This window comes from Candoia aspera, chromosome 10 (genome assembly GCF_035149785.1).
Source record: "Candoia aspera isolate rCanAsp1 chromosome 10, rCanAsp1.hap2, whole genome shotgun sequence".
NCBI classification, from domain to species: Eukaryota; Metazoa; Chordata; class Lepidosauria; order Squamata; family Boidae; genus Candoia; species Candoia aspera.
In genome coordinates, this window is record NC_086162.1 from 17,219,452 (window position 1) to 17,238,990 (window position 19,539).

Below are 19,539 nucleotides of genomic sequence, written 5' to 3' on the forward strand. Positions count from 1 at the left end.
TGTTGGTGATGGCTCATGAACCACACAATCAGTACTTTTCACAGATGGTTTTTCCATCATCCCAATTAAAATATGACACCAAGTTGCAGTGCTCCTCCTAGGAGGAGGGCAATACAATTCTCCATAGTTTTGTGTCAGAAGAAGCCTGAAATGCTTAACAGAAATTCCTGCCCACTATGGCACTCAGCCATCACTGAAATGTTAAAGCTGGCCCCTGGCCACTAAAGGACTATTCATTCCAGACCCAGAGTGGCTTCCCAGCCCAGCGTTCATCAACTTGGGACTGTGATTTCCAGAATTCCCTAGCAGTGTAGCCGAACACACCTGGAGGGTAACAGTTGAGGAATGTCTGCCTCTGAAATAACTAAGCACGGTGTGATTCTCTTTTTGAACTTGAGCCCAATTCTAATTTGACGGTATGCCATGATTGACTACTCTCCTCTAACAGGGCGTTCCTTCCTTCCTCGACCGAAATCCCAGTTGGTCAGCTGCCCTTCCACCCGCTTGCTATCCCTTGAAGAAGCACAAGCACGCACCCAGGCCCTCTGCAAAATCACCAGGCTAGAAGCCAGACGTGGATCCCCGGATCTGCAGGAGCAAGGGAAGCTCTCTGCTGTCTTGGGATCACCTAACACTAGGTAATTGCTGCATCCATGGACCGAGGCACTGAACATCTAGAAACTAGGTGCTGGGAACTAATTATAGTTAATTGCTTATCAGTAACTTTACCAGATTGTTGTATGCAATGAATCTGCAGTACCTGCTATGTGGGGATTCTCCCCTCCCCTCCCCTCCCTCCCCCCTCCTCCCATCCTCCCTCCTACCTGTCCTCCCTCGTCCTCCTGTCCTCCCACCCGCCCTCCTGTCCTCCCGCCCGCCCTCCTGTCTTCCCGCCCGCCCTCCCGCCCGCCCGCCCTCCCCCATCCTCCCCCGTCCTCCCGCCTGTCCTCCCCCCCATCCTCTGCCCACCCTCCCATCCATGGACCGAGGCACTGAACATCTAGAAACTAGGTGCTGGGAACTAATTATAGTTAATTGTTTATCAGTAACTTTACCAGATTGTTGTATGCAATGAATCTGCAGTACCTGCTATGTGGGGATTCTCCCCTCCCCTCCCTCCCCCCTCCTCCCCTTCTCCCTCCTACCTGTCTTCCCTCGTCCTCCTGTCCTCCCACCCGTCCTCCCCATCCTCCCGCCCATCCTCCCCATCCTCCCCCGTCCTCCCGCCTGTCCTCCCCCCCATCCTCTGCCCACCCTCCCATCCATGGACCGAGGCACTGAACATCTAGAAACTAGGTGCTGGGAACTAATTATAGTTAATTGTTTATCAGTAACTTTACCAGATTGTTGCATGCAATGAATCTGCAGTACCTGCTATGTGGGGATTCTCCCCTCCCCCCTCCCCCCTCCTACTTGTCCTCCCTCATCCTCCCGTCCTCCCGCCCATCCTCCCCGTCCTCCCGCCCGTCCTCCCCCGTCCTCCCGCCTGTCCTCCACCCCATCCTCTGCCCACCCTCCCGTCCATGGACCGAGGCACTGAACATCTAGGAACTAGGTGCTGGGAACTAATTATAGTTAATTGTTTATCAGTAACTTTACCAGATTGTTGTATGCAATGAATCTGCAGTACCTGCTATGTGGGGATTCTCCCCTCCCCTCCCTCCCCCCTCCTCCCATCCTCCCTCCTACCTGTCCTCCCTCATCCTCCTGTCCTCCCGCCCGTCCTCCCCATCCTCCCACCCATCCTCCCCCACCCTCCCGCCTGCCCTCCCCCATTTCCCTGTCCTCCTGCCTGCCCTCCCCCGTCCTCCTGCCCTCCCTCCTGCCCTCCCTCCCGTCCTCCCTCCCGTCCTCCCTCCCTTCTTCCCTAAGAAACACAGTGAAAACTTGAGACCCCTTTTGAGAATTAGCACTCACTCAGCTGCTGTATCTGATCTGGCATAGGACTAGGCTCTTAGCTCTGGTGCTGCTTGCTCTGAAATGACCTCTCACTCTTTAGGCAAAAGACGGAAAATAATGGAAGGCTACGGAAGATCTCAGGACCTAGTTGGAAGACTTTCTTTGCCATTGGGAAGGCACCAGTCCCATTCCGCAAAAAATCCCATAGATTGGGAGAGCTTTTCGGGCTTGGAGAATCTTTACCTGGTAAGAAAATTGCTCTACGCAGCATTTTTATCACTCCTAACCTGGGTGTCATCAGCACCTCCGTTTTTCCAAACTTCTCATGAGTTGGAACAAATATGGGAAATGATGGCCTGCTAAGGGTTGCTGAACTACAACTCCCACCATCCTTGCCAATGGTAAGGAATGCTGGGAGCTGTAGTCAACAGGTGGAAGACCACATTTTTTCACCCTTTGGGTAAACATTTACTTTTCTTTTTTCTCTAAGGACCCAGAACCATGGATACTCAATGCCAGGATTTCACTATATGCTAGACTAAGCAGGCTAAAATGGGCTCAGCTTAGTATTGTGGAAACTTGGCCAGTTTTTTTTTTTCACCTTGGTGTGTGGAACAGGCCCCCACGTTAAGCCCTAAGAAGGTTTATTTGTCTGGACACAGCACATTATATGAATACAGCATTTGTATTTTGTCAACCTGTGGGTTTCACGTGTTGTGTCAATTCACTTATTATGGCATAGTTCTGGTATGAGCAGAATGTGATGGAACCAGATTTGCAGTGTATCCCATTATCTTTTCCCATATATTAAGTGGGCAAGATTTGAGTTCCACGGATGAGAAGTCAAGGAGAGATTGCAAACTTGTGGCCTTTTGTAGAGGAATGATGATCATCTGCTCCTTTGCCCTCTCTTTCTATAGGGAGTCAGGGTGAGACAGTCACCTTGCGATCAGCCAAAAGTGAAGAATCTCTAACATCTCAGGCCAGTCTAACAGGTAATGGCCACCTTGTGTGCTGAATCTCCATGATTTTTCTCTGTCAAAATGGATTGCATAAACTTAGAGTGACCCTCATAAAACATTGCTTTAAAGCACTGTTTCCCACGTGTAGCAACTTCCAGACGAGTAGGCTTCAGTTCTCAGCATTTCACAGCCAGCAAGGTCATTGCTGACAATTCCAGGAGTTGATGTCCAATTAGCTGGAACTTGCCAAGGCTGAGAAAGCCTGCTTTAGAACAAAGGCAGCCTTTCCAAATCAAGAACTGGATCCATCCCTCTGCTTGACAGGCAAGCAATGTGAATATCGATATGTATGACGGTTTTTCATTACTCTCAGTTCCTGGGTTTGACATTAAACCAGATGTGTAGGAAGCAAGCTGTTAGGAGCATTTTGTCTGTGAGAGTCCCGGAGTGACCTTTGCTTGCTGTCAAAATCAGGGGCTGATCATTTTCTGATCTGAATGGCGGCTGCTCTCCAGGTTTTTGGGAAGGTTTTTTTATCACCTCCTGCCTGATCATGCTAGGTGTTAAGACTCAGAGGTTAAGACCCTCTGAGCGTGAAGGATGTTCTTTACCATTGAGTTATAACTGCAGTGGGAATACCACCATTTTCTTCTGAAGCTTCTGTAGAATGTGTGCAGTTAGACAAGAATCTGCTGAGCATCTACTGCCTTCTACCATGATCTGGGTCCATGCAGTTGGTATGCAAGCAACCCATTCTTCAGAGGCAGAAATATTACTCTTCACAGTGTTGACTCCTGCTTCTTTCCTACTCCTGGACATGTAGCCTGTTGAGTAAAAAGACTGGAGAGCTTTGATCCACGTCGTTACTTTCTTTTTGGGTCTTTGCCCTAGGTCTCCCCAAATTGCCTTGCCTGAGACGTCCACATTCCAGCAGTGATGCTTTCCCTACTCTCAAACAATGCCACTCATGTTCCTCCCTGTGTTCTTCTGTGTCTGGCCATGGTGAAGGCTTGGCCACTGGGACGGATGATGTGGCTTCCCGTCGGCGTTCCTCTTGGCTGGAAGGTGACTCAGAGCTAGACTCAGAGTTGGAATTAAGTCCTCCTGGACTTCGTGGGCTGGACTTTGATCCATTAACTTACCAGTGTAGTCCTCCTGCACAGCAGCCCTCGCTCTCCGATGACTCCAGCTCACCGAGTCCTGTTGCGGCTCTCTCACCCTGCTCGCATCCCAACGTTAGCCAAGATACATCAGAGCCATTGCCTGTCTCCTTGCCTGACAAGGTGCTGGAAATGTTTGCGGGTGGAGAGGCCAGAGGGCTAAGCATGCATGCCTCCCCTCCCCATATGATCTCCATGCTCCTGAGTACAGCTGGTGGGCAGCTCAGCAACACTTGTGAATGCGAAGTCCGTGGCAAGATTACACAAGCCAAAGGTCGCATGTCTCCACCCAGTAAGTACTTTTCATGATTATTACCATCATCATTATTATGTTTAACATACACAGTGGGTAGAATAAACATAACTGCTGCCTATAGGCAGGCTGCAGCTCCCAACACGTTTGTTTCCTGCCCCCAGAGCTCCAGAGATTGCATTGCCAAAATTTCCTACAGGCTTCCAGTGAAAAAAGCATCTTTTGGGATTAACACACAACATGACTCCCCACTTTCCCTATAATCAATACCTCCCCAAATTCTAGTCCTGCTATTTTTGTGATACCCTGTAGGGTTGGGGCAGGGTGGCGGGCACTGGCCTCAAGATGTTGCTGGACTACAACACCCAGCAGTCTGTTGGTGAGGGGTGCTGGGAATGTGACATCTGGAGGGCCATCATTTCCCCCACTCTGATGAAGGCCCAAGCATGCCTGCCTGGATTAAATAATAACTGTGAAGTCCTTGGTGCTCTCAGAGCTTGGTTGTTTCCTTGTGGACATTTCATTGCTCAATTAGGCAACATCTTCAGTGCAAAGATGTTCACACTGAAGGTGTTGCCTAGTCTGGCAATGAAACATCTGCAAGAAAACAGCAAGGCTCAGAGAGCACCGAGGACTCCACAGTTCAACCCTGAGCTACAAATATTCACTTCGATTGGTATTCTATCTCTTATGTCAGTGTTAAGTAATAAGCTTGCTGGCACCGTGTTCTCCTTCCTGCAAAGTTGGCGTCCCCTTTCCTAATGCAAAACCCACTTCTGATCAGGCCCTCTTTCTTTTCCTAATTCAGGTCCAAAGTCTGAAGCAGCTCCCACCTCTCCTGGTGCGCTGTCCCTGCTGCGGCACATCCCTCCACCTCCTCCGCCCAAGAACCCGGCTCGCCTGATGGCCCTGGCGCTGGCTGAGAGCGCGCACCAGGCAGCCTTACAGCAGAAGCGACAGGCCAGCCTTAAGCAGAGGGAACCCCGAACGCACTTCCGGCGCTCTCTATCGCTGGAGTGCAAGGCAGGGGAGCTGACAGGCGGAGCACAGGCACTGTACTCCATGGTGCGCCCGAGCCCCAAGGCCCCCGGCCTCTCTTCTCTCCAGGTGCAGGCCAGGGGCAGGAGCATCGGCAGCCAGTGCTGCAACCTCCCGGGAGGAATCCAGGTGAGGGATCAGCTCATGAAGGGCTGGGACAGAGCTGGGCCAACCTTGCCTTTAGGCAGGGTGCAGATTTTGGAATATTTCTAGAAGGACCTTTCCTGGTTGTTCCTTGCTGTGTTTTTCCTGCTCTGTTGAGATCTGGGCCAAGAGGTAGAGCATTATGTGGCCCAAATGTGCCTTGAGCTTCCTTGCGATCAAGAGGAAGCCCGCGCTGGTTTTTCTGGCAAGCCTGAGGGGGATTTTGGCTACAGCAGGAGAGGGTGGGACAGAGCAGGCAGTAGAGGCCAGAAGGGGGTGAAGCTCTGGCGCAGGAAGGGACCAGGGTTGGATGTGGGTGTCCGCTTCCAATGCATTCCTGCTGCTCATCCGGTTTGCCTTGTCTCTCTGCAGGTGCCTCTCAGCCAGGCTTCTCCCTTGGGTAGCTCGGATTCCTTTTCCCCTTACCGGAGGGTCCTTACTGACCTAGGCCAGAGAGACCCTCCACCACTTTCCTTCTCGGACCCCTACCACCTGTCCTCCCTGTCTCCTGCCTACAGCTTGCGTCATCCCCCACCGCCTCCCCTGTCAGTCCCGTATCCTGCCTTCCGCCAGCCTCAAGATGCCTTTCCGTCATCCAGCCTGTCGGCCGCCCCGCCCAAGCCCCCGCCTCCGCCCCACTTTCCCATAATGGCCAGTCACTTGCCCCTCAAAACGAGGCCCTCTACTTTCCAGGCCTGCATCCCGGACCATCCTCTCCGGCATCACGGCCGCTTCCCGGTCTCCCCTCGAGTGGGGGTCAGTGGGAGTCCACCTTCTCAGCTGGAACATGAGAATCTCTATTATGAGATTGTGGGGGAGCCTCCTGCGTATCCCGGTCTGGCACGCCCGTGGCCGTCTTGCCCCCCGCCTGAGTATTTGGCCACTTTCAATGCCTCCTATGGGATCTTCGAGAGGCCCTGGCGCCAGCCCCAGCTTCCCCCAGCTCCCTCCTCCCTTCAGCCCACCTTAAAGAATCCCCAGCTGCAAATCCAGTCTGTGCCTCCAGCAGTAACCCGACAGGAACCCATCTACGTCAACGTGCCCTTCCCCGAGCCCCCTTTGGTCAGCCCCACACCCCTCCCTCCACCAGAAGTGGCCCACCCCCGCAGTCATTCTGACCCTGGGGCTCCTCGGGCCTTGCCCCAGCCCAGCAGACCTCCGTTGCCTCAGAAGCAGAAGCTGGGTTGGGGCTATGCACCCTCAGGGCCATACCGCCAACTGATGGATGTTTTGCCCTGCAGTCGTGCTGTGTGGCAGTTCTACCGTCCTCCCTCTGCATGTTGGGGTCATCCCTCTTATGGTCCAGAACCCATCATCACCTACGATGGGCCCGCCGCCCGCTTGGGGAGCCAGGCCTCAGCACCCTTGACGAAGCTGGATGAATCTTCCCCGCAGTACGGCAATGTGGAAAGGAGAGAGGGGTCTCCATCCGGGTGCTACCTGGGGCCCAGTTGGACAGTGTATGCTGAGGGCCAGACACACAGCTACTGCTGAGAGATGGTGACCAGATGCACACCTTGGACTGGATTCTCGGGGCTGGGCTCCAGGTTTCTGTCCTCTCTCTCTCACCAGTATTCATGGGATTATCATTTACTGATGGCTGTGAAAAAAACAAAGACCTTCGAAGGATATATCACACTAGGTTAGTGTGATGTCACATCTTTGGCTCCCTCGTTGGCCATTGTGCCTGCCTCGTTTGGAGGACTTCTCTACGGTTTGGAGAGCACACGAATCTTTCAAGGCAGCTCCTCTTCCTGCAGGATGTCTCTCTCCAGAGAATCAGCATGACATCACAGAAGGACATCTGATTGCATCATTTCAGCCTTTGGGGCACCTTAATGGCTCTGCCAATTGCATTGTGTGTCCAACCTCCCGTTTTTGTTACCTGCCGTGTTGCTTTTTTCCACCATGCCATCTCTCCAACAATGGATTTCTAACCTCAGAGGGGCGGGTTTGGTTCAAATGGGATGACTGCAGCTGATTCCTTCTGGATTACATCATCTCTTCTGCTTTGGCCATGTGAATCACAACAGGATGTCTGGAATCCAGCCAGTGCTGCTAACCATGCTCATGTCATGCACTGAACTGACACAGAGGGGCACTATTGACCATGCTTTGCTCACCCCTGGATGAGATTGCAGGCTTTGGAGGGGAGAGTGGGGATTAACTCTCTTTTCTTCAGTATTGGAACCAAAATAGTTCTAACCTGTAAGCATCCTTTTAACCCAATTAAAATATTAACAACCTCCTTGCTGGTTTTCCCAGAGGTGAGGCCAATTCCTGGGAGAAAGCTATCCTCTGGGCTTTTACATACACATCAAGGGAAATGTGAGATGCCACCAGTAATGCAGCCGGGCGCCCTTTCAGGCTCCTGTTTCATTTTACAGGAGCACTTTGTATGTTTGCAGATGGGCAGACTGGCATGTTGAGAAAATTTAGGGGGAGCTTGTTGGGAGAAAGTTGGTCTCATGCATTTCTGCATTTATTTAGGATTTGAGGATTGTGTGTGTGTGTGTGTGTGTTTTACAAAAGGATGGGGAAAAGATGCGTATGTGCCTAGCATAGGAGGAGTCTGTGTGATTAAGCAGCAGGTTTTTAAGTGCTTGAGAGGAGTATTCATGTCTCTCTGATACGTTCATTCATGTCTGGAGCTGGTGTGGATTTGTGTGTGTGTGTGTGAGAAAGTGTTTGTATATATTCCACAGACAGTATTTCAGAGATGAGGGGTAGGAAGAAGGGAGAGGAATTTATGCCTTATTCCTCTTGAGCAGTTGTTGGGGACCATCCATAGATTGAGACTAGGGCAAGAAGCAAATCCCCACCCCCCCCAGCATCCCTTCCCCAAAGCACTTTTCAAGTGGCCTCCAGGCTCATTTTCAAACCCTTATATTGTCAGATTTCATTAAAAAAAAAAAGTGGGGTGGAGCAAGTAAAATAAGCAACAATAGTAATGCCTCACCTGCATCACTGAGAAGAAAAACACGTATTTTTCCTGAATGCAGTCCAAACTTTGGGATCCTGTCGCTTTCAGAGAGAGCTAAGCACAAGTTTTAACTCTCGTCCCCTGAAACCAGGGGCATTTCCCCGTGCTTGAAACTGTGCCCCTTTTCAACAGCCTGCTCCTGTGCATGCTTGCTTGAAAGTCAGCCCCACCGAGTAATGCAAGACGGATGCCTGAATTTGTGCACATAAGGACTACAGCCTTAATCGCATTATTTTGAAGCCTCCTGTGGGATCTTTTCTGGGATGGGGCTGAATTCCTCAAGAGTTTGGGATTAACTGTACTTGGATCTTGGCCACCCCAGCTGGCTGGCACTCTTGTGTGGCAAGATCGAGATCATCTCACTACAGGCATCGCCCACCTTAACGAAAACATTGTTCATCTGTACACAAGAAGGATATGCAATTGACTTAGAAATCTCCAGCTCCTCTGATAATGGCTTTCGGCGTAGAACGTCTTGGCCTGCGCTAAGAGTTTTAGATCTGGGATTGATTCCCTCCTCTCTCATAATACCGATTGGTTCAACATTTGGTTTTACCACTGAAATTGCACTAACTTTGCCACTTTTTCTTTAAAAAAAAATACTGCTATGGTAAAAACCTCCAAATTGTCCTACGTTCTTAATAGCTTACATTCCTTGTTTTCTGGGAACTGAAACACTGGAAGCTGTTTCTCCTGTGGTTTTGCAAAGACATGGGGGCACATTGGGGAAAAATGTGCTTAATGATCCATGAAGAACATAATGTTGGAACTTAATCCATGGCACTGGTTTTGTCAGACGGGGGTTTTAGAACAACCTTGGGAATGGTTAACTATACAGTATATTTGTTACTTATATGTAACATTGGATGTCCAAGATCTGGAGAGCACCCAGGTTCACAAGGAAATGCTGGCTGTGCTAAACAAACCTTGAAATTACCTGAAAATAGATGTAGGGTTCTACAGGCTTCTAACATGGGGTAATGATTATGGGCATACTGAAGTGATTGCCAAGCACTTTTCTTTGAATTTCATATATTTCTAGCACTTGGCTGGGCAGTGGCTATTTGCACCTGAATATGACCAAATTTTGGACATTTACAGGATAGTTCTATCAACACTTATTTTACCAGAGATTAAGGTACGTATTGCAGTTCCGACATTATGTGCAACTGGATTTTAGGCACAGATGCAGCTTGAAGGAGGATCTTTAATGCGTTTGAGTATAATGCATGGTGCAACTCAGAGGACTCAGGCCTGGGAGTCTGAACAGAACTGGATTCACACGAAGCCTTTAAGAAGGCTTTCTTCTTAACCACGCTTGTTTTCCATTGGCAATTTATGCAGGAGCGCTAAACCATAATATTTGCAGCTGTAGCTTAAGTGGCTACAGTTCCCCCTCACATCCTTTGGCTTCCTGCCACCTTATTCTGCTGCATGTGGGCCAGCCATGGCTCTAGACACCAAGGAAATTGCTTCCTTCGGTTTCCTTTGTAAGATACCTCCCATGAGAAGCAGTACTTCGGAAGGGAAGGGGATGGCATGACGGTCCCATGTTCTCCAATGCTGTGAAGCGATCACTGCCATACTGGTCTGTCTATATGTGCCTGTGTCTTTAACAGCCCCTGTTTCCTTGTTGCCTCTGATGTGCTGCATTTCTTCTTTTTGGATATAAATTGACTTCCCTTTTTTCTGGGATTCTTGTATTAAATGGCTTACAACAAACCAATTAACAAATAAAGGCAAACTGGCAGCTTGGGCCTGCGGTCTCACTGTTTGCAAAGATGAGATGGAATAAAATGGGTAACAGGCCACTTGGTTCCTTATTTAGTATTTGCAGTGAAATTTCTTGGTTTCACACATCTGTCTAGAGCAGTTGCTGTCCTGGAGATTGGTTGCTGTACTGGAGTATGCACATTAGCCAGGAAGCTAAATTGTGTTGACTTTCTAGCAAGTGCTAAGAAACTACTGTATCTAGTTTTAAGGAAGTCAGGTGTCCTCTAGAGAAGTGTTTTTCAACCTTGGCAACTTGAAGATGTGTGGACTTCAACTCCCAGGATTCCCCAGCCAGTAACTAAATGCTTTGATGTGACTCCCTCTCACAGTTGGCTAAGAGACCATTGATGCCAATGACTTTTAGCCACAGCTATATTTGCTGGAGTATTTATCATATTTTAGCCAGTTTGGTTTAGTGGTTAAGGCATCAGGCTAGAAATAGGAGACCGTGAGTTCTAGTTCCATCTTAGGCACAAAGCCAGCTGGCTGACCTTGGGCCAGTCTCTCTCTCTCAGCCCTAGGAAGGAGGCAATGGCCAATCACTTCTGAAAAACCTTGCCAAGAAAACTGCAGGGACTTGTCTAGGCAGTCTCTGAGAACTGGACACGATTGAACGGATTAAAAAAAATTAACCCTAGATGTTGGCTTCTCTTCTACAGCTACGTCACATGTGGCTTCTCATGTATGGTTCCCAGCTGAAGACCATTTATATAGATGGTAATGGATTTGTACCCAAGAATGGTAACTATGACTGTTAAAAGAGATTGAGAACATCATACTAATTGGATTCACCCATTGTGTTAAAATATAATATGGTTAGTCTGGTTTTTGGCTTAGTCTGGGCTACCAAACTGGGCTGCAAAAATTGGAATGACTGCAGCCATCTAGTCATTCCAAGTTTTGCAGCCTCAATCCTGGTTCATAAACCAGGGATCATTTATCCATATAAAAAATATGTCCCATCTTTCTGTGATATATGAATAAATGATATTGTAGCTTATTCAGCAAAGTATGGTTAAGTAAATCATGGCTTAGTGTGAAAAACTCAGGCACTATCATCATCCCCTCTTTTTAGTAGATAATTTCTATGGTTTAACATTTGGGGTTGCCTTTTAGGGGTAGCACATTCTATACAGTGGTGTTAATTATGAGTGCTATTTTTACAAAGACACAACAGATGCTCCATCTCTGAATAATTTCCTAGGTCAGTACAGAGTGGATTTTCATGCTGTTTAAACCTTTGTAAATCCTACTGGCTTAGCAATTATATATATATATATATATATATATATATAGAGAGAGAGAGAGAGAGAGATTATAGGATTTTGTTTTTTATCACTGCAATCATATTTTCAGAAATCTAAACTGAATTGTCAGGTTGAGTTGATTCAGATTCCTCATGCATGCACATACTGCAACTCATCCAAATTAACTTGGAGACATCTAATTGGCTGGGTGCCTCAAATCCATTTGTTGAGTTGTATTTAGATATTTTTGATTGGTCTCTGAATCCATTCTCCAAATCAAATACTTGCGTACCCCAATTGGCTATCGCGTTTTGCTGTGGAAGAAGATGGGACTTGACAGGCTCCCTGTCCCCTTTCAGGCTCTCTGAAAGAGGGTCCCTGGGCTGTCAGACTATGTGGGAGAACACCCTTGGTATGCCAAGAAAGCTAGCAATGTTCCCAAGCTGGAAAAACCTGCTGAGCGAATGACCAAGCTACACATCTTAAACATTGCTGTTGTACCACAGATGCATCTGGGACACCTGTTTGGGGATCAGATAATGATGGGAAGCTGAGGTGAAGAAGCCTCACAGTAGTTTGGGGGATTAAACAAACAGAACCGCTTCTTCAGAACTATCAGGATGAAACATCAATATGTACATTTCTGTACAATGAGAACAAATACCTTTATCTTTCTAGTTGCAAAGTTTAGATCCCACCTTTTCTCCAGCAAGCTGAAAATGATGTTTTTTTTTTTTCCAGCTCAGAGGCAGGTTAGCAGGGCTGCAGGCTTTGGATTCAAAGGGGAAAATAAAACCCTTTGGGGCGCGCACCTTGAGCTTCAATGCATCTTGAGGCAGTCACACCTTTTCCCAGGACTACACAGCACTTGATTTAAGGATTTGCTGACTGGTATAGTACAGAGAGAGATTCACGGAGAATTTCCCCCCCCACCAAAGAAAGGCCCAATCCCTTTGCTCATCTTCTCCCTCTTCATAGGGAAAATTGCACTTGATTGGCTGGAATTGCTCACATTGTGGTGTAATGGTATATAGCCAGAAGAACAACAGGGCACTGTAGAAAAACAACAACAATAATGGGATTATTATTATAATTGGGATTATATTCTAGGCACAGTGAAGAGTTGTAGGCCAAACACGTCTGACCAACGTTAGACTGAGAAAGCCCAGTTTGAAGGCATATCAACTAAATGTTTTCTAATAACCAGAAATACGCTCTGCATGCCAGTTCTTGAAGATGTGCCTCATTAGATACACTGATGATGCTACCTAGTTGGGTCATGAAATGTCTGCAAGCCAACAACCAAGCTCAGAGAGCACCAAGGACACCACAGTTCAACCCTGAGCTACAAATACTCTCTTCTATTTGAGTTCTTGAAGAATAGCACCAGGAGGGGACTGTTGTCCTCCAGCCCTGCTGGTGAATTTCCTATGGACACTTAGCTGGCCCCTATGGAAAATGGGATAGTGAAGAAGTTTCTGAGGACAGATATGTGGGGAGAGTGGAGTGCACTCAGGGTTACCCAATAAGCTCCACAGATAAGCAGAGCTTTAGAACAATGTTCTCCCTATTCTCAAGTTAAAGTTATACAGCTGTCTTCATGAGTTTTCCTCAAGCTGGCAGTCTCTGGGTTCTTAAGCTGTAGCTCCCATAGCTCCCACCGCAGAATTTTGGAACTGCAGTCCCAACACATCAAAACAATCCTTTCTGCTATGACTTACTGTGAGCATAAGAATGGCAAAACCAAACCAGGAGACACCCCAGGCATAACTCTGTACTGCATGCTTGATGTGTTCAAAGCAGCCCTGAGAAGGGAAGAACAAACCAGTGAGATTGCCTTGAAAAGAAGCTGCTGATGGTACCAGTACCTCCTCAAGTTCATGTGCAAGAATGGTAGGAAACATCTGGAAAAAGACTGAAGAGCTTGATACCTTAGTATTGAGGTAATCAATGTGCCCCAATCTGCAGCCTTCCTCATTGATGATCATAAAGTTTGGATCACGTTTGCAGCAGTAGAATGGCCAAGGTGCCACGACTTCAGGGTACCTACTTCGGAACACGGAGGTATAATTTACCCAGTCCAAGGGATTGTTGGCACCACAGCACTGTTGCTGAAAGCAAGCAGGGGAAAAGAAAGATCATATATTTATTGCAAAGAACCACCTTATGGAGGACATCTTGCTGCCTTTTCTCAGCTTTTGGGTACTTCCTCTTGACCAGACTTTCTGCCACCCAACTCTTCCATTAGAAAGTGTAGCTGAGACTGATTTGTTTTGACTTTTTGCAGCTTTGTAGCTTATCAGTTTTGCAAAGAACTGATAGCTAATGAGAACTTGGGTTTTCTGGCCAGTAGCTGAGCGCAGCTATTCCTTAGTATCTAATGCTGCCTTCTCAGTACCTAATACTCCCTAGAAATTGGTCTCAGTTTCACACCAATCCCTTCCCTATCATCAAAACCCCCAATTGCTAGTATTTTGACTCAGCATGGTGGCAAAGTTGCATTACTTTCACAGCTCCGTATCTATGGAAACTACAAACTTTCATTTTGGAGATACATCTGGATTCCCGGTGGCTGAGATACTCTGTGCATTTCCTGCAAATATAGTATAGACCATCCACTGGAATTCAAGATAGTGAAGAAGGATTTGCCACAGGGGCAGGAATATGAGAACTTGGTTGCCACAGCAAGTGCCACTTTCTGCGTGAACCTGTCTGGGATCAGAAGCTAAACAAGGGCAAGTCTGCTTAGTACTTGGATGGGTGACCTTCAGGGAAAACCAGGGCTATAGGCTAGCCCAGTGTTTCCCAACCTTGGCAGCTTTAAGATGTGTGGACCTCAACTTCCAGAATTCCCCAGCCAGCATAGCTGGCTGGGGAATTCTGGAAGTTGAGGTCCACACATCTTAAAGCTGCCAAGGTTGAAAAATGTTGGGCTAGACTTTTCAAGTAGAAAAACATGCCTGAAGAAAACAAGCTACTTGTCCTGCTGCCAAGGAGACTGCATGGACATATCCATGAAATCATCAAGAGCCGAGGCCTACCTGAAAGAGACTTTACCACTTTAAGTACCCAGTTAAAGCATAATGGATTTATATCTGCAATCCCATCTAGAAATGCCCATTGTGGCTAGGGCTGAAAAACTATCTCAGAATATTAACGATATCTCAATGGCAAAGTGTATTCTATGGCAGAGAAGGTTCTATTTCCCCTATTCATAGGTGACAGAACAATCCCACCCCAGCCCAGGATTCCTGAGAGACTGTATTAGGGACTCTGTACTAGAGCCTGACCTTAGCAAAAAGGTTCTTTTGTTCATATTGAAGAGGCCATTTTAGCAAGAAAGAGTCTGGCTTGCTAGCAGCAGCTCTACTAACCAGCATCCTGTTTTGTCACTAGCTCCAATGCCAGATTAGTCCCTGGGGTGGCACAGGTATTTTTTTTTCCATGCCAGCAAGATAAGCTTGTCCCTTGTCCCTGACCATTGCTTGAAAACAGTCGTTTTCATGCTGACCAGTTTTGCTCCTGATTAACAATCCCCAGTGTGTTGGAATGAAGATTTTGGAAGTTTGTGTCCAGTCTGAAGGGCACAAGGCTAGGGTACTCTCAGAAGCTGGCGAATGATATATACCTCCATCATGAAACGGTCCCACATCCGGGTGAGCTCCCGGCCTTGGTCTGTGTCAGCTGAGTAGAAGGCCAACATCTGCTTGGTTACCAGTCTGGAATTTGATACTACCTGGGGTGGGGAAGGGAAAGAGAATGTTGGTCAGCTACATTCCCCAAGACCCAGGTACTCAAACATTTCACTTCCAAAGTTTCGGGTTACATAAAAATATGCAAACAGATTTCTACAGTTCCAAATATATTTCTCTCTCTCTGGCATTTCTGTTTTGTTTTCTTTCTTTCTTTTTTAAGCATGCAATCTGTGAAACAATCATACCATTCAATAAAGAGAAGAAAGACCCAAATGTTTCTAGGTTGTGTTGGTCCTCTAGAATGAGACAAAATGAACTTTTTTTCTCCAGGAATCATTAATACTATCTTATACCAACTCTGCATCCAACAGAACTGAATGTTGTACAAACGGATGTGTAGTCCAAGACATCTGGAAAATAGTGATCCATACCCTTATGCTCAAAAGCCTTGTGTGGTGCAGAGTGATCGGCGGCAGTATTGCAACCGAAACTCTCCCCATGACCCAAGTTTGATCCCAGTGGAAGCTGGATTCTTGGGTAGCCGGCTCAGGTCGACTCAGCCTTCCATCCTTCCGAGGTCAATAAAATGAGGACCCGGCTTGCTTGCTGGGGAAGGTGATGACTGGGGAGGGCAATGGCAAACCACCCTGCTCTATAGTCTGCCAAGAAAGCGTCACGAAAGTGGCGTCCCCCCAAAGGGTCAGACGTGACTCGGTGCTTGTACAGGGGACCTTTCACCTTTTTTCACCCTTATGCTCAGCGACTATGGCCTCTCTTGTCTATTTGTAGACAAAAATGTACAAGCTTGCTACAGGATTTAGGTATCATGAAAATTTTTGAAGAGCCAATGGATGGAAGAAATTCTCCAACATTACCACATTAAACACAAGCCTAGAAATTCTCCAACATTACATTAAACACAAGCCTACCAGGAAAGTGAACCAAATAATGAGGCTGACAAGGGACAGGAAGAAGCTTCACTAAGATTCCTTGATTGAATTATGTTTTGGATGGATCATTTGCCATGATAAAAACAGAAACTGGGAAAGACTGTGCTCCTCTCCAAGTGGGGTGAGCCCAAATCCTGCTTGTGGAAGTGCAAGTTGGGAAGAGTTTGCACCCTGTACTTACAAAATCACGATGTGTGTAGGAGGTGATGCAAGAGGCACATTCAAACAAGTAGACAACCAGGAGCAGTACAAGATACTGAAAAGTAAGAAAATAGAAAAGGAGATTCAATGTCAGGGAAAACACACATACACACACACACCTGGAGACATTTTTTCCCCCAGGATATTCAATATGGATTTGAGATAATTTTTGTATCCCTTGATTTATAGATACACAGGCATTTGTTGCTATCGTTGTTGTCATCCCATGCTCTAGTATGAGTTATGGTGTTGGCTTGACTTTCAAAGTGGGATTTTGGACTTTCATGCTGGCTGGGGAATTCTAGGAGTTGAAGTCCACACATCTTAAAGTTGCCCGGGTTAAAAAACGCTGATCTGTACCATCTCTGAACTGATCCGGAGATGATACATACATTCCATTTGCTGGGGAAGAACAGCTGAGGCTGAAATGTATGGCCTTTAATACTGGCCTTTTTTCTTTCTTTTTAATTGTATGGCATAGCAGTTCGGTGTTCATGCTGCTTTTTCTTACTGGGAAATCCCTGTGAGGTTCAGCAGCCAGACATGTAGACTATTTAGCCATGATAAGTCACGTTGCCTGGGGTGCACCACGAGGAGGCTAGTCTACATTGCACCGAGTTGGGCTGAGACACGGTGACTGGCCCAAGGTCACCCAGATGGCTTTCATGCCTAAGGCAGGACTAGAACTCACTGGCTAGAACATACTGGCCTATGAGGTATCTGCATGGCTATTGTAGAGACAGAATGTGGTACTAGAATGTTAAAAGAGAATTAAAGTTACCTAGTCTAAGCTTTAATTAGTGCAAATAGATGCCCAGACTCTGCTTAAAACATCTCCAGTGTAGAAAAGCTCTTACCAAGTTTCTTCTAATGTTCAGCTGAAATCTATTTCCTCATAATTCCATCCACTGGTTCTTATCCTGCCCTTTGAAGCAACAGGATGTATGTTCAGCAGTTATAGATCTTTGGATATTTTTTTTTATTCATCCGATTTTGATACTGTTTGACTCCAGGCAGATATTTGAAGACTATTGTCACCCCTCCCTTAATTTTCTCTTCTCCGGGATGAATATTTTAGCCATTCCATGCTATGTGGTTTCTAGATTGCTCACCATTCTGCCTGCCCTTCTCTGAATGTATTATAGTTTGTGATGGACTATTTACGACCAGAGGAGAGATTTCCAGAATGGTTCACTAGAGTTCTAATGTGCTTTCAGGATTTTTGTTCCTGATCAGGCAGATTCTTAGAAAAATACAAATGCTTCTTTCACCAGAGATCACAATGGAATTACACACCAGGAGCAGTGATTCTCTTTTCCAAGCCATTCCCAGCTTTTCTTGGTTATCTCCACTTGCATCGGCCCTCATCTCTTCTCATACAAAAGAGAGAGTGTCATTGGATTGGCTCGTCCCCCTCTCTAAGCAGAATTATATAGAGAAAATGTAGTGTTCGGAGAAGTCTCTCTCTCCTCCTTCTGTTACTCACCAACAACACCATGAGGCGGTTGCCGTTCACAAGGCTGATAATGCCAAAGACGCAAACACAGAAGAAGGAAAACCCAGTGAAAATGGAGATCCAGGCACCTGCATAGACATCATCTTTGCCCGTCACCCCCATGATGGGGTAGACTTTATAGGGATCAGCTGTTACCCAAATAGACTCAGCATAAAGTGCCAGCCCTGAAAGCTGTAGGGACAGAGGAAGGTTGTTACCCACCAAACTACCTTATATCAGGCCAGATTCTTTGTCATCTAGCACGGCCATTGGGAGAGATGCACTGAGCTGTTGTTTAGTATCATCTCAATGTTGTCCATCCATGTTTTGGCTAATATTGTCTAAGCCAACTGACAGTAGCTATCTAGCAGAAATCTTTCTCAACATGGACAGCCTGATCTTGACCAAAGACAAGAATCTTCAGGTACAGCTTGAGGAAAGAAATCTAGGGTCACTCTCGGCAGAATGAGTAGTGGTGCCCACACCCAAGTTCAGCATGACCAGCTGGCTGTATTTTGGACCAAAGAAATTAATGTGTCAGACCATCTGAAAAGCCTTCCCTCACCAACAAGACCAGAGCCTAAAATTATCTAGCTGCACCACTGAGCGATTTCTAAGATGCTGTGCCTTTTGACTAATCAATCCACTTTTCTTAAACATGGGGTAATATGTTACACTAAGCCATTGTGGTTTTTGTTGCTTGTTTGTTTTTTCCTTTGGCTTAGTCATAGAGGTACACCTTTTGCGAAAATGGGAGCCCCATTTGCCCTTTAGTGGTGTGACTCTGGGCTGCCCTCAAAAAAGCAGCTTAAACATATTTTGATTCATGGACATCCATAGGGAAGGGGACAAACATCTCACACAACATGATATCATGATGCAAGTAATCAGGCACTGTGCATAACTTGCCTGATTTGCGCACTGCATGATGCATAGAACGTAATTTTGACATCCTTGTGGTTTCTATTGAATACCTAGAGTTTGATTAGATTAGATTTATACTGAATTAAAATTAGTCATTATAACAAGTCTTTAGTCATATACTGTTCTACATCTGTCACATAACAAGTAAATTTTGCTAGCTTTCTTTGTAATCTCTGGGTGCTACGCCCAGCCTTTTGAGGGCCCTGTGTGATTTTGGGGCCTCAGGTTCTGCAGTTCTCATTTTATGTGTTACATGAACTCCACCATGGTGGTTTATGGGAATCTGGCCAATTATGATTCATTCAACAAAATCCAGTAAACCATGGTTTATCTCAGTATTCCAAATCAGTCTTGCTATCAGAACTATGAGTTAGGTCGTTCTATTCCCATCTTGATTTTTCAAATACCAAAGCCAAACCCAGGAATTTCCCTGTTACTGAGATGTATTACTGTATTGCTCTTACCATAATAATAATATTGCCTATCACCAATAACCCCACAACAAAGGGGGATCCCTTTTCTGCCATGTTTTCCAGGAATGGTTCCTTCCACCAGATCTCAGATTCTGCAGAAGGGAGGCAGGAAAGCTAAGTAAGTAAGTAAGTAAGTAAGTAAGTAAGTAAGTAAGTAAGTAAGTAAATAAAGTCACTGAGTGGAGGAGAAATTCAGTTTATTTCCTCAATTCTTTCACCTTTGGAGTAAAGGGCATTTGTACAAGCCAGCATATTTAATACCTTCAAAATCTGAGTAAAATGCAAATTTGTACTGGTTTTCCAGTTAGCTAACAAGTAGTTGGTGATCCAGGTGTTCCATTA

At 46.5% G+C, this 19,539-nt stretch overlaps 2 protein-coding genes across 2 annotated transcripts in view; one reads left to right on the forward strand and one right to left on the reverse strand.

Moving 5' to 3' along the window:
• The window catches only part of ARHGAP33 (Rho GTPase activating protein 33), a 35,580-nt gene extending 25,854 nt beyond the window's left edge, over nucleotides 1-9,726 (forward strand). Inside the window, exons 17-22 of the mRNA XM_063311695.1 lie at nucleotides 449-638; nucleotides 2,000-2,145; nucleotides 2,820-2,894; nucleotides 3,753-4,313; nucleotides 5,083-5,441; nucleotides 5,829-9,726. Of these exons, the coding sequence (XP_063167765.1) occupies nucleotides 449-638; nucleotides 2,000-2,145; nucleotides 2,820-2,894; nucleotides 3,753-4,313; nucleotides 5,083-5,441; nucleotides 5,829-6,950 (2,453 nt within the window). The 3' untranslated portion in view covers nucleotides 6,951-9,726. The remainder of the gene's footprint in view (nucleotides 1-448; nucleotides 639-1,999; nucleotides 2,146-2,819; nucleotides 2,895-3,752; nucleotides 4,314-5,082; nucleotides 5,442-5,828) is intronic.
• Nucleotides 9,727-12,467: 2,741 nt separating this feature from the next.
• UPK1A (uroplakin 1A) lies at nucleotides 12,468-19,251 on the reverse strand. Its single transcript, XM_063312245.1, has 7 exons — nucleotides 19,189-19,251; nucleotides 17,792-17,992; nucleotides 16,286-16,360; nucleotides 15,088-15,195; nucleotides 13,391-13,570; nucleotides 13,181-13,264; nucleotides 12,468-12,512 (listed from the first exon to the last, which is right to left on the reverse strand). Exons 1-7 carry the CDS (start codon nucleotides 19,249-19,251, stop codon nucleotides 12,468-12,470), a joined length of 756 nt encoding a protein of 251 aa, XP_063168315.1.
• Between the last annotated feature and the right edge of the window lie 288 nt (nucleotides 19,252-19,539).

Excerpts from the sequence above, each read along its gene's own strand:
- UPK1A (XM_063312245.1), bottom strand. The coding sequence starts at position 19,251 with ATGGCAGAAAAGGGATCCCCCTTTGTTGTGGGGTTATTGGTGATAGGC. Across the intron at positions 13,265-13,390 it reads TTGATTACCTCAATACTAAG|GGCTGCTTTGAACACATCAA; the intron begins GTATCAAGCTCT and ends TTCCCTTCTCAG. Across the intron at positions 12,513-13,180 it reads TTGCCATTCTTATGCTCACA|TGCCCTGTTGTTCTTCTGGC; the intron begins GTAAGTCATAGC and ends GTTTTTCTACAG.